The sequence below is a fragment of the Geotrypetes seraphini genome, chromosome 11, assembly GCF_902459505.1.
Source record: "Geotrypetes seraphini chromosome 11, aGeoSer1.1, whole genome shotgun sequence".
Taxonomy (NCBI): domain Eukaryota; kingdom Metazoa; phylum Chordata; class Amphibia; order Gymnophiona; family Dermophiidae; genus Geotrypetes; species Geotrypetes seraphini.
In genome coordinates this window covers 78,346,261-78,359,572 of record NC_047094.1, presented here as the reverse complement: position 1 = coordinate 78,359,572, position 13,312 = coordinate 78,346,261, and the positions used below count along the sequence as shown (strand labels likewise).

The window sequence follows — 13,312 nt, the reverse complement described above, 5'->3', positions numbered from 1 at the left end:
GAGGATGAGGATATAGTTTTCTAGATAAATTATTTCATACTTAATGCTCAGGAATTATAGGGGTATTCAGACATCCACCTCAGTACTATAACTTGTAGTGGCAGAAATACTCATTACTCCCAACCTGGCATTTATCGTTTTTTACTATTGTTATTTTCTATTTTACTTTTTTCAACTTATATTTAATAAATAAATAAATACATCATAATAAGTTTCAAGTTTATTGAGATTTTGATTTAAACGCAATATCAAGTATTTTCAATGCATATAACAATAATAATTTGGGGGGACAAATAAAACAGTTTAAAACCATAAACATACAGTTTTATCCATAGTTACATTAAAGATACGTAAGGAATGAAAGGTTAAATTACATTTGATTTAAAATAAACAATTAAAAATAAAAACAGTTAGGGAAGAACAACTTTAGGAGAGGTATTAAAGAGAAAAGAAAAAAAAACATTTTTTATGAAGACAGTCTAAGAGTAATTGTTTAGGTAAGACCTGATCTAAAAATAATAGGAGAGTCAAAAAGATTGTCTGATCTAAGATTCATAAGCATCTTTATAAAGATAGCTTTTTAGATTGCTTTTAAATTTTTCTAAGGAGGTTTTCAGCGCGCAAATAGATTGGAAGTTTGTTCCAAAGCTGGGGTCCCAAGATAGAAAATGTTGTGGTTCTTCTGGTGCTAATTACTTTCAGTGATGGAATGATCTGTTGATCTAAGAGATCTAACTGGGGAATAAGGTATTAAATATCGATATAAGAATATTGGAGTATTAGTTTTCTGAATTTTGAATGTTAACAATGCGATATTATATGTTATTCTATGTGAAATAGGTAGCCAGTGTGCTTCTTGCAAAAGAGGAGTGACGTGATCATATTTTTTAGAGTTAGTAATAATTTTTATTGCTGTGTTTTGTATAATTTGTAGTCTTCATATTTCTTTCTGTGCATTTCCCATCAACATAACTGAATCTGAAGTGGGACTTAGCTTTTAAATTGTAGCTATAGATGTGTAGTCTTATAGTTCTTATTCCCTTGCCTATAACTAAGAACTATAAGACTACACATCTATAGTTACAATTTAAAAGCTAAGTCCCACTTCAGATTCAGTTATGTTGATGTATTATGAAGTATTTATTTATTTATTAAATATAAGTTGAAAAAAGTAAAATCGAAAATAACAATAGTAAAAAACTATAAATGCCAGGTTGGGAGTAATGAGTATTTCTGCCACTACAAGTTATAGTACTGAGGTGGATGTCTGAATACCCCTATAATTCCTGAGCATTAAGTATGAAATAATTTATCTGGAAAACTATATCCTCATCCTCCGTGGGGAAGTGTGTGTGTTATTGGTCTGGTGGAAAAAGAAAAGTTAAAAGTGAATTATTTAACATGCTGGATGTAGCCAGAACTTGGCAGCCCATTTCTCATGTATGTTAGTAGATGCTATTTTAAAATTCATGAGAAATGGACGTCCACATGTGACATACAGATATGGATGTCCATATTCTAAATTGGATGTCCTTCCACATCTCCCTGTGTTGTAATTATAATCCCAGTTTTATTAATATAATTTTTATAATCATTAAGAGAATAAATGCTGATTTCATTCAATTTATTATAAGTAAATGCTTTTATTCTTTTTCTCCCTGCTCCCTGCTCCCTCATCCCTTTCTCTCTCTGCCCATTTGTCTCTTGCACAAATGCCTCTTCCTTTCTATTTGGTACCCTTTTCATCTCTCTTTTCCTGCTCTTGCATGTGTTCCCAGGAGTACATAAAACAGATGGAGTTACAATCACTGCTGATGACCAGCCACTGAACTTCCTGACAGGAGACACCATTACCATAAACATCACGGTATCAACTGCATCAGCCGTACTTAGTATCATCTGGACAAAGGACTCCAGGACCATTGGCATCTGGAGAAAAAATGGTACAGAGATAGACAGTCTGTATAAGGATAGACTGAGCATTTCAGAGAGTGGATCCATCAACATCTCCAATGCCTTGATCTCAGACTCTGCCACCTACACGGTGAGAGTGGATGCTTTGGGGGAAACCGCGGCACAACGGAATTTTACAGTTCATGTCTTTGGTGAGTTAGTGAAGTGAGAGTGTCTTTCCCTCAGGCTAGAGTTGTGTGTAGTACAGTACTCCCCCGATATTCGTGGGGGTTCCGTTCCAGGAACCCCTGCGAATCTCAAAAAAACGCAAATACGGTTTTTCACGGGAGAGCCTGAAGAGGGCAGTGGGAGAAGGCAGCAGGAGAGCAACCGGAGCGCCACGAGTGCAGGAAATCACTTGTGGTACGCTCCAACTGCCTCTTCCTGCACTAAGTTAGGCCTTATCCAATCAGGTGCTGCTTTGACACGCAGCTCCTGATTGGATAAGGCCCGACAGTGCAGGAAGAGGCAGTCGGAGCGTACTGCGAGTGATTTCCTGCACTCATGGTGCTCTGGCTGCTCTCTCCCGCTGCCCTCTCCTTGTCGGCGGTTTGCGGTTGGAAAATACCACGAATGACCGGGACCGTGAACCGCCAACCGCGAATGACCGGGGGAACACTATATTACAGGAGACCTGCCTCTCCCCTCAGGCTGAAGGGCACTCGCTAAAGTTAGATGGGAAAAGATTCCGTACAAACGTAAGGAAGTTCTTCTTCACCCAGAGAGTGGTAGAAATCCGGAATGCTCTTCTGGAGGCTATATAGGGGAAAGCACCCTTTAGGGATTCAAGAAAAGGTTGGATAAGTTCCTACTGGAACAGAACATACGCAGGTAAGGCTAGACTCAAATAGGGCACTGGTCTTTGACCTAAGGGCCGTCACGTGAGCGGACTGCTAGGCACAATGGGCCACTGGTCTGACCCAGCAGTGGCAAATCTTATATTTATAGTATTGAGGAACTGCTTTTTTAAATTATTTCCCTGCTACTTCTAGAGAGGTGAAATAAAGGTTAGGGGGAGGGGCCCACAAATATGTTTGCCTAAAGCCCACAATAGTTTTAATCCAGCAAATCTAGGCTAAAAGCCACTTTTTGAGGCTGGTTATAACTCCTAACTCTTAGCAATGTCTGTTTTATCATTCCCGCTGTAAAAATTCCTTACCCCCCTATTTGCCCCTTTTATCTGTTTTGATTAAATTGTAGGCCCTATTGAGCAGGGATCGTCTCTTACATGTTTAATGTACAGAATTGCGTACATCTGGCAGCGCTATAGAAATGATAGGTAACAGTAGTAGAGTTGTGCCTATTCACTGATATTCAGTGGCATTTAACCAGACAGTGCCATATCAACATTAACTGCACTTGCACTGTCTGCTGGGGCACTTCATGGATGAAGCTGACTAGAGTCGGTACTGGATAAAGGGGATATTTAGATTGCTAATGGCTCAGTAAACAGATTAAGTTAGAATAGTAGAGATGCTTTTCTTACTTTATGTGTTGAGCTAGCCAAGTACCTGTCTAAAGATTGTTCAGTGCCCTGTTAACTTTCAGGTGACAGCACATACCTGGATAGTCAATGCTGGAGCCCAGATGTGGCCTGACATTGAGTAACCAGAATTAATTCTGTCCACAGTAACCAGCAGTTTAAAAACTGCTCACTGCCATGGTGAATGTTATCCCTTTTGAAATCACATATTAACCAGAATGATTAATGAGAAAGTTCAAGACGGGTGTCATTTCTTTTGGAAAATAGCACAACGAAGAGCACGATCTACCATTCTGTTAGGAAATGTATGTAAGATTCCAGAAGGATAATGTAAAGAAGAGTCCTATGGAAGATACCCTAGTAAGCTATGTGCTAGCAATGTCCAGTCATTCAGCAATTCTGCAAGAGAGTTTGGGAAGAAGTTAAGAAAATTACAACTGAAGAAATCCCATCAGTCCCTGTGGGCTTGTGCTAGGCCTGTCGGGAAAGAACGTGGACCTCCTCTGAAAGAGGACGCTATAGCTGATCTATTGAGAGCAGCCAGAGTGCAGTATCCAATTTGGAATACTGTCACTGTAACCAGTTTTGGAGGCTGTATCTCTACAAGAATGTGAAAAGACTTGAGGCGGTTCAGAGGAAGGTGAAGAAAATGGTTTAGGGTTTGTGCCTTAAGATGTATGAGAAGAGACTGGATGATTTGGATATGTATACACTGGGGGGGAAAAGAAAAGAAAGAGATGTTGTGTGGCACAGTGGTTAAAGCTATAGTCTCAGCACCGTGAGGTTGTGGGTTCAAACCCACACTGCTCCTTGTGACCCCCCTCCCCCCATTGCCCCAGGTACATTAGATAGATTGTGAGCCTTCTGGGACAGATAGGGAAAAATGCTTGAGTACCTGAATAAATTAATGTAAACCATTCTGAGCTCCCTTGGGAAAACGGTATAGAAAATTGAATAATAAAAATGGTACAAACTTTTAAGTACTTGAAAGGTATTAATATTCAAACAAACCTCTTTCCGAGACATAGGGGCGGTAGAACTAGAAGACTGAACTCTGAGGAATTTCTTGAGAGATCAGATTCCACAGGTGACCCTTGAGGGGAGGAATGCTGGCCTAGTGCCAAGCCCTCAGTAAGCCTGGTTCTAAGAGAGAGGTTGTAGAGATTCAGCATTAAAGATACTTTTCACAGCAACCTGTGAACTACTGTCTGGGAAAGATAAACTTGGGTTTCAGTAGGTTATATCATAGTTCTCTTTTTTAGCTCAGCAGAATCAGTTAGGCAGTAGTGTAGCCTTTAAAATCTCTGTTAGGGTTTAATACAAAGCAAAAACAAAAATAATGGATATCCAAACAAACTGCAGCTAAAAGTCAAAAGACCAAAACAAAAGAAAAACCTGCAGATATGATGTACAAGGTGTAAAACTAATCTTTATTAAGAAAGATTCAATGTAGCATCCAAAAAATAAATATAAACAAAACAAAAATGTAAAAAATGGTTCTCAGGTGTGAGTTCACAGGACTTGACACAGTCTGTGTTTCGGAAAACACTCCTCAGGGGTCCGGAGTGTGGTACAACCACCCCGAGACCCTGACAAACCAAAACAGGCCTGTAAGGCGCGTGAATCCTCTAATCCAGAAGCAACTTAAAGTGCTTGCGGACATTTTTTTCTTTTGTGTAGGGTTTAATACAAAACAGTGTTTTAGCCTAGATTAGTGTTTTAAGTAGCATTTCAGGGCATAATATCAGATTAGGGCACAAATAGCTGTTGAGGAAAGGCTCTGGTGTTAATCTAATTCCTTCTCGCCCACCCCAAGGCAGAGCCTATAGATTTATAGGGTCTTCAACCGGGTATGTGTGCTAACCCGGAAGTTTACAGAACACTAGCTGCCCACTGGTGTCCAGTTAACTCGGTGCATTTAGGGATCCTTTTGCCAAGCTTCACTAAAAACTGGCCTGCACCGAGGTCACATTTTCAATAGCTGTAAAATGGCTGCATTCTCAATATCTTCAATTAATGGCCACACACGTGGCTATTAGCGTGGGAGACCTGACTGATATGGATTGTCCAGGTCAGGGGTGGGCAACTCCAATCCTCAAGGGCTGGAATCCAGTCGGATTTTCAGGATTTCCCCAATGAATATGCACTGAAAGTAGTACATGCAAATAGATCTCATGCATATTCATTGGGGAAATCCTGAAAACCCAACTGGATTCTGGCCCTCGGAGACCGGAGTTGCCCACCCTGGTCTAGGTGGTAAGGGCTCCTGTGCTAACCATGCATTAATCAGTTAGTGCACGGCGATGTGGCTGCGGAAACTGATTAGCGCTGGGCATGCCTATTCTCTGTCCCCATACACACCCCCAGCACTCAAAAATCAAAACTGCTTTTTAGTATGTGGGAAGCGCATGTGGATCCACAAGCAACCATGGGATGCCAGACCATGCCCTGCAGTAGTGCATTTAAACCTGTGGTATGCAAACATTAGTACTTACTGCAGCTTGCGCTGCGTACGTCTGGTAGCGCTATAGAAATAATTAATAGCAGTATTAGCAGCTTAGTAAGAGTTCCAATGTTAGGACAGCCTTTTTCTTGGCCTAACTTTATGTACTTAATCAGTTAGCAGACTGAATATGGCCACTAACCAGCTAAGTATTGGCTCCGTCCATTCCCCGGACAGTCTCTTACCTAGTGTGTTAGGGATTAGTTGACTAGCAGAAATATTAAACAGCACAGGAGTAGCCTAGTGGATAGAGCTGTTGCCTCAGCACCCCAAGGTTGTGGGTTCAATCCCAGAGCTGCTCTTTGTGACCCTGGGCAAGTCACTCAGCCCTCCATTGCCCCAGGTATCATAGTTAGATTGTGAGTCTACTAGGACAGATAGTGAAAAATACTGAAGAGTATCTGTCAGGAAAGAAAAAAAAAAGTTCAATTGTTTACCGCCCTGAACTTCTCCAAGATAGGGCAGTATATCAAATGCCAATAAACATAAACCCTATCTGGTTAACTGCTGCTATCAGCGGCTGGGCAGCTCAGTGGAGTTTAACCAAGCAGGAACCTCTCCTCCCTGTTTAAACCCTTTGAATATTGACCCTTACATTTGAGTCACGCCCCCCACCCTAGTTTTCATGATTCCTGTTCTTGTTTGTATGCTCCAGCACCCTATAATGTGGGTTTGAAACAGAAGGCTAATGTTTTCCTTTTGTTTATATTCTTTATCATCCTCTATATCTTGATTTGGCACCCCCTATTAATAAATTTTAAATTGTCCCGATAAAAATAAATAAATAAATAAATTCTAGCCACCAACTGCAGACACTCCCCGATGCTGTTCGCCGTGCTCATTAACAGCCAGGCTCTAGTTTTCCCAGCCTTAAAAGAAAATTATGTGTAATCTGTGTATTATTTATCTTGCTCTCCTTCTATAAACCAGAAAGTTCAGGGCAGTAAAAAGCTGAACAGATTCTGGATAAAGGGAATTATTCCTGGGGGAATAATAGCACAATTTTACACCAGCCAGAGAAAAATGTTGCATGTTTTATTTGTAAAAATAGCACCATATTGTCATGATCTTGGAGCAATAATTAAATTACACTGCACACTGAGTTTTACTACTCGGAGGTGCAGGATATTTTATTTTTACTGCAGAATTCCCCCAGGTGCATTTTAATAGCACGTTCTACATTCTACCCCATCCCCCCTCTTCTCATTCTCTAGCCTCAATAGCTTCTCTTCTTTCTCTTCTCTCCTCAGCCTTGCCTCACCTTTTCTCCACTTCCCCACCTCTCCCTACCCATCTTTCACCTCCTTTCACGCCTTTCTTTCCCTTTACCTGTCTCCCTTCTCTTTTTAGACAACAATCAAGAATCAGTCATCTCCGATCTTAATGGCAAATTAAGTCTGTTAACGAACAAAAAAGAAAACAGCAGAGATGATGTACAAGATGCCAAGTCTTTAATCAAAAAACAATACTTTAAACGCAATACTTGGAACAATGAACAGTTTGTATCCAAAATATGATCCAATTGTGTGGAAAGCCAGGACCCGACACAGTCCGGGTTTCGAAAGAACACTCCTTCCTCAGGGGTCCTAAAAGGTATTAAACCCACTTTCGAGAGAACCATACGGATTACAACTGGATAAAGAAAAGATTTGGTAGACTGAAAATGAAGGAGCTTACTCGATTCGTTTTTCAGTCTACCAAATCGTCAGAGTGGATGTGGGAAATAAAACATACCAAATATAAGTTGCCCTGAAGCAGCAGAGGGAAAAAGAGACCTGTGAAATGCTGGCCGCATCGGCTTAGTTCTCAGTGGCATAAACAGCTTCCCGGTCCCCTTTCTAAATTTTGAGAAAGACATATGAAAAAATATGGTCCTCTTTTACTAAGGTGCACTAACCAATTAGCGCGTGCTAAATGCTAACGCGCACATGTTAGTCTATGGATGTGTTAGCGTTTAGCGCATGCTAATTTGATTAGCGTAGAAAACCTGTGAGGGAATCTGTGGGGCTGTTGGATGATTAAAGAGCGAAAGGGGTGCTCAGGGAGGATAAGGCCATAGCAGAAAGACTGATTAATTTTTTGCTTCGGTCTTTACGGAAGAAGATGTAAGAGATCTCCTGAACTGGAAATGGTTTTCAAGGGTGATAAAGCAGAAGAACTGAAAGAAATCTCAGTGAATCTGGAAGATGTACTGAGCCAAATCGACAAGTTAAAAAGTGATAAATCGCCAGGACCGGATGGTATACATCTCAGGGTATTAAAAGAACTAAAAAAAAAAATTGCTGACCTGTTGTTAGTGATCTGTAACTTGTCGCTAAAATCGTCTGTAGTACCTGAAGATTGGAGGGTGGCCAATGTTACGCCGATTTTTTAAAAGGGTTCCAGGGGAGATCTAGGAAATTACAGACTGGTAAACCTCACTTTGGTGCCGCGCAAAATGGTAGAAACGATTATAAAAAATAAAATTGTGGAACATGTAGGCAAGCATGATTTAATGAGATGGAATCAGCATGAGTTCAGCTGAGGGAGATCTTGCCTCACAAATTTGCTTGACTTCTTTGAAAGTGTGAATAAACATGTGGATAAAGGTTAGACGGTTGATATAGTATATCTAGATTTTCAGAAAGCTTTTGATAAAGTTCCTCATGAGAGGCTCCTGAGAAAATTAAAATGTCATGGGATAGGTGGCAAAGTTCAGTTGTGGATTAAGAATTAGTTATTGGATAGAAAACAGAGGATAGGGTTAAATGGTAATTTTTCTCAATGGAGGAATGTAAACAATGGAGTTCTGCAGGGGTCTGTACTGGGACTGGTGCTATTTAACTTATTTATAAATGATCTGGAAATTGGAACAACAAGTGAGGTGATTAAATTTGCAGATGACACTAAACGGTTCAAAGTTGTTAAAATGCATGCGGATTGTGAAAAATTGCAGGTGGACCTTAGGAAATTGGAAGACTGGGCGTCCAAATGGCACATGAAATTTAATATGGACAAATGCAAAGTGATGCACATTGTGAAGAATAACCTGAATCGCAGTTACCGGATGTTAGAGTCCACCTTGGGGATTAGCGCCCAAGAAAAGGATCTGGGGTGTCATCGTAGACAATACAATGAAACCTTCCGCCCAATGTGCAGCAACGGCCAAAAAAGCAAATAGCATGCCGGACTAGATGGACCTAAGGTCTGATTCGGTGAAGGCATTTCTTATGTTCTTATGTTATGTTCTTAACGCGCCTTTGTGTAAGAGGGGGTAAATTAAATTAATAAAAATTGAAATACTGTTAAATCTGCTTTGGAGTATAATAATAAATGAGGAATGGTATTTCTCATTAGTGGGGTTATACATATATTTTGTTTATTTTTAATAAAAGAAGGCCTAAATATGATCAGAGGTCTGGAATGCCCTGTTCCCTGAACTGAGTTTTTAATTTAGACATGTCTTGAAGCCACGATCATTTCAAGAATTTTTATTGAATTTCATTGCTAGTTATTGTTGTTAATTTTACATACTTTTATATATTTTAGAATTGAAATGTAAATGATGTAATAATGATTTTGTATTGTATGTATTATATTTAATATATCGCTTGTACATGAGTATTAAGCGGTTTACAAAACTAAATACATTAGGCACTTTGGACTTCACTCTCTGTCCCAAATGGGCTCACAATGTAAACTAAAGAACCTAAGAGAAAAAGAACATCATTCATATAGTAAAGATAAAAATAGAAAGAAGATGAGAACGAAGAAGGAGCCCCAGAGAGATGTAGAGCAATGATTTCCAACCCTGTCCTGGAGGAACACCAGGCCAATCGGGTTTTCAGGCTAGCCCTAATGAATATGCATGAGAGAGATTTGCATATGATGGAAGTGATAGGCATGCAAATTTGCTTCATGCATATTCATTAGGGCTAGCCTGAAAACCCAATTGGCCTGGTGTTCCTCCAGGACAGGGTTGGGAACCACTGATGTAGAGAACCAGGGAAAGTGAATCAGCCTTGAATTTTTTTTAAGTAATGTGGAATATAAATGTCTATATTAAATAAAATAAATAACTGATATTTGAATAGTTTAGGCAGAGGCAACTAGGCAGAACGAGTGGCTGAAAGCTCCTTATCTACTCACATGCTCAGTTTTCTAGCATGACTCTCCCTTTCTTATATTCCTCAGAGAAAGTGGAATCGGTAAGAGTTGAGATTTCTCCAGAGGAAGTGCTGGAATTGAAAAGTATCCTGGTAGAACTAAATTGTGCTGTGGCAAGTGGCACTGGGCAAGTAACATGGATTAAAGATGGCCGGACCCTGCCACAGACAAGCAGTCAAATCCAGATCAGGAACCCAGCCAGGAGTGATTCTGGAACCTACACATGCACCATGACCAACCCACTGAGCTATGGCTCCGGGAACAAGACACTTACTGTCTACTGTGAGTAAAGCTCAACTACTGGCACTCACTTTCTCCTCTTGACTGTCTCATCTACCTCACCTATACTTTGGCCATGTGAAATATAGAATCTAAATAAATAAGATTGGATTAATTTAGTTTCATCACTTGTCTGATAGACCAAGGAATGTAGGAAATAATGTTTTCATCTCCTGATAGACTAAACTAGATTGCCTATGAAAAAAGTCTCCATTTGCCAAAGGGTTCCTTTTTGAGTACTGGGATGAGGGATTACTTTCCATGCTAGATTAGGTATCTAGGATTGGTGTGACTTCACAACAGTAGATTAAAGATTCTCCTGGATGTCTTGCTCTGAACTGCCAAGATTGAGTACATTCTTTTCCATGTTTGTGTGTATCTTTTCCTTCCTTTCTAGATGGACCAGACACCCCCAATATAACAGTATCCTCGGACAGAGAACTAAACACTTATCGGTATGTACACTTGAACAGCAATGTCAACCTCACCTGTTGTACTGACTCAAACCCTCCAGCAACTTATTCCTGGGTTGAGAACAGTGGTGGTGTTCTCCCCTTGGGGCCCATCCTGGCAAAGCCCAATATCCAGCTAACCGAGGCTGGGCAATACTCCTGTGTTGTATTCAACAGCAAAACTGACAAGAGGCTGAGCCAACCCATCACTATTGCTGTTTATGGTGAGTTCGGCAACACTTATAAGACCTAAAGACTCCCACCTTTTCTCTCTCTTCCTCATTCATATGGGCTACTAACTGTCTACCTCTGTGTTGTAGGTGACCTTGCCTGCTCTTTGGATGCCATCAGAAACAACACAGCCCTGCGCTTCCGCTGCTCTTGGCCTGGGGGACCTGTTGCAGTTAGGCTGCGTTTTCTGGAACTATCAGGAGCTGAGGTTGACTCTTACCTGGAGCTGAATGTGACAACTTTAGCAGGTGTCAGTGGGAAAATGATCACCTGTGTGGGGAGCAACCCCTTTGTTTCTCAGAACTGCAGCATCACACCTGGTACTGTGTGTGTTTCATTCCTTCAAACTCTGAGCTTGTAATATGGTCCAATTACAAATATTTATAATAAATACATAACTTAAGACATAGTAGACATGAAGTTTGTCCTATGTAGACTTTATTGCAAGGGCAGATTATACAATACACAACAAAATCAGTTTCACAAGTAGTCTCAAATCTCAGTCTATAGTGTTTACCATCTCCAGGACTGATGAAGTCTGTAATAGGCAACATAATTGTACAGTTCATACATTTACGTAGGGTTACCAAATGTCCGAATTTCCCCGGACATGTCCTCCTTTTGAGGACATGTCCGGGGGTCTGGACAGCATTTCAAAACCCGGCACTTTGTCCGGGTTTTGAAAAGCCTCCTCAAATCGTGTCGGGCAGGGAGGAAGTCTGCATATGCGTGGATTAGAGAATGACACGGTGAAAAAATTGGTCCCCGTCACCGCCCCGTCCCCGTCTCACCATCCTCTGCACCGCCCCGTCACCGCCATTCCCTTCACCGCCCCGTCACCGCCACTGCCACCCCATTCACCGCCCCGTCACCGCCACTGCAACCCCATTCACCGCCCCGTCACCGTCACCGCTGCATATATAAAAGCCTCAAACGGGTACGATTTTAAATACTTTTCTTTATTTACGTATAAAGGAAACATTCTTTAAAACTTTAAAACTTAGTTAAATATTAGTTAATAACTATACAAAAACAAACACGACATGTACTTTTAATGCTTACAATGTTAGCCTACATGGTAAGTAGACGCGGCCGCTGTACCTAATCGCGGCAAATCGTGTACCAAATCGTGTACCTAATCGCGGTCACTATGCTAATCGTGATTAGCATAGTGACCGCGGCTACGGCTGCAAGTCTCCCCTCCCCCCAGCGATCACGGCAGGAGGGCACCCAACCCCTCCTGTAGACCCCCCCCAACGGCCCTCCCGACAACCGCAGCAGAAGGGTACCCAACCCCTCCTGCCGGTCCTCCCAATGGCCTCCCCTAAGATCGCCGGCAGGAGGGTACCCAACCCCTCCTGCTGGACCCCCCCCCCAACGAACCCTCCCACCCCGGAACCCCCTTAGTCTTACTTTCCAAGTTGGACCGGACGGCTCCTCACACGTATGGCCAGCAGGCTTGCCTCCGTCCAAATGAGGCGGGCCCGCCCCTACTCTGCCCAACCCACAGGATCCTAGGGCCTGATTGGTCTAGGCACCTAAAGCCACTCCCGCTATAGGAGGGGCCTTAGGTGCTTGGGCCAATCAGGCCCTAGGATCCTGTGGGTTAGGCAGGGGAGGGGAGGGGCGGGCACGCCTCATTTGGACGGAGGCAGGCCTGCTGGCCAGACGAGCGAGGAGCTGTCCGGTCCAACTTGGAAAGTAAGACTAAGGGTGGTGTTTCGGGATGGCAGGGTTTGTTGGGGGAGGGTCCGGCAGGAGGGGTTGGGCACTCTCCTATTGGCGATATAGGGGGCCGTTGGGGGGGCCGGCAGGAGGGGTTGGGCACCCTCCTACCAGTGATCATAGGGGGGCTGTTGGGGAGCTGGCAGGAGGGGTTGGATATCCTCCTGCTGCGATCGTCGGGGGGGCTGTTGGGGTAGGCAGGAGGGGATGGGTACCTTCCTGCCGCGATCGTTGGGGAGGGCTGGTTCTGTCGGCATGAAGGGCTGAGCACCTTCCTGCCGGCGATCGTCGGGGGGGGCGGGTTCTATTGGCAGGAAGGGTTGATCTGACAAATGAGGAGCCAGTATATTGGGGGGCGGAGTCAATGCGGCAACGTGCAGGTGAAACACAGGTAAATAGCGGTTCCTAGAAGGGGGGACATTGGCCTGCGGGGACAAATCTATTCACCGTTTTTGCGGGCGGTGAAAGGATTTGTCCCCGTGTCTGCGGCGATTTGCTAATGAGGTCACCATAACCCGCAGCCAAACCGCAGCCACGCAG

General features: G+C 42.6%; 1 protein-coding gene across 1 annotated transcript in view; it reads left to right on the top strand.

Annotated features, from left to right (window-relative positions):
* LOC117369109 (V-set and immunoglobulin domain-containing protein 10-like) overlaps nucleotides 1-13,312 on the top strand; it is a 70,631-nt gene that overhangs the window by 23,350 nt on the left and 33,969 nt on the right. The window contains exons 4-7 of the mRNA XM_033963124.1: nucleotides 1,779-2,105; nucleotides 10,113-10,367; nucleotides 10,762-11,040; nucleotides 11,137-11,367. Of these exons, the coding sequence (XP_033819015.1) occupies nucleotides 1,779-2,105; nucleotides 10,113-10,367; nucleotides 10,762-11,040; nucleotides 11,137-11,367 (1,092 nt within the window). The remainder of the gene's footprint in view (nucleotides 1-1,778; nucleotides 2,106-10,112; nucleotides 10,368-10,761; nucleotides 11,041-11,136; nucleotides 11,368-13,312) is intronic.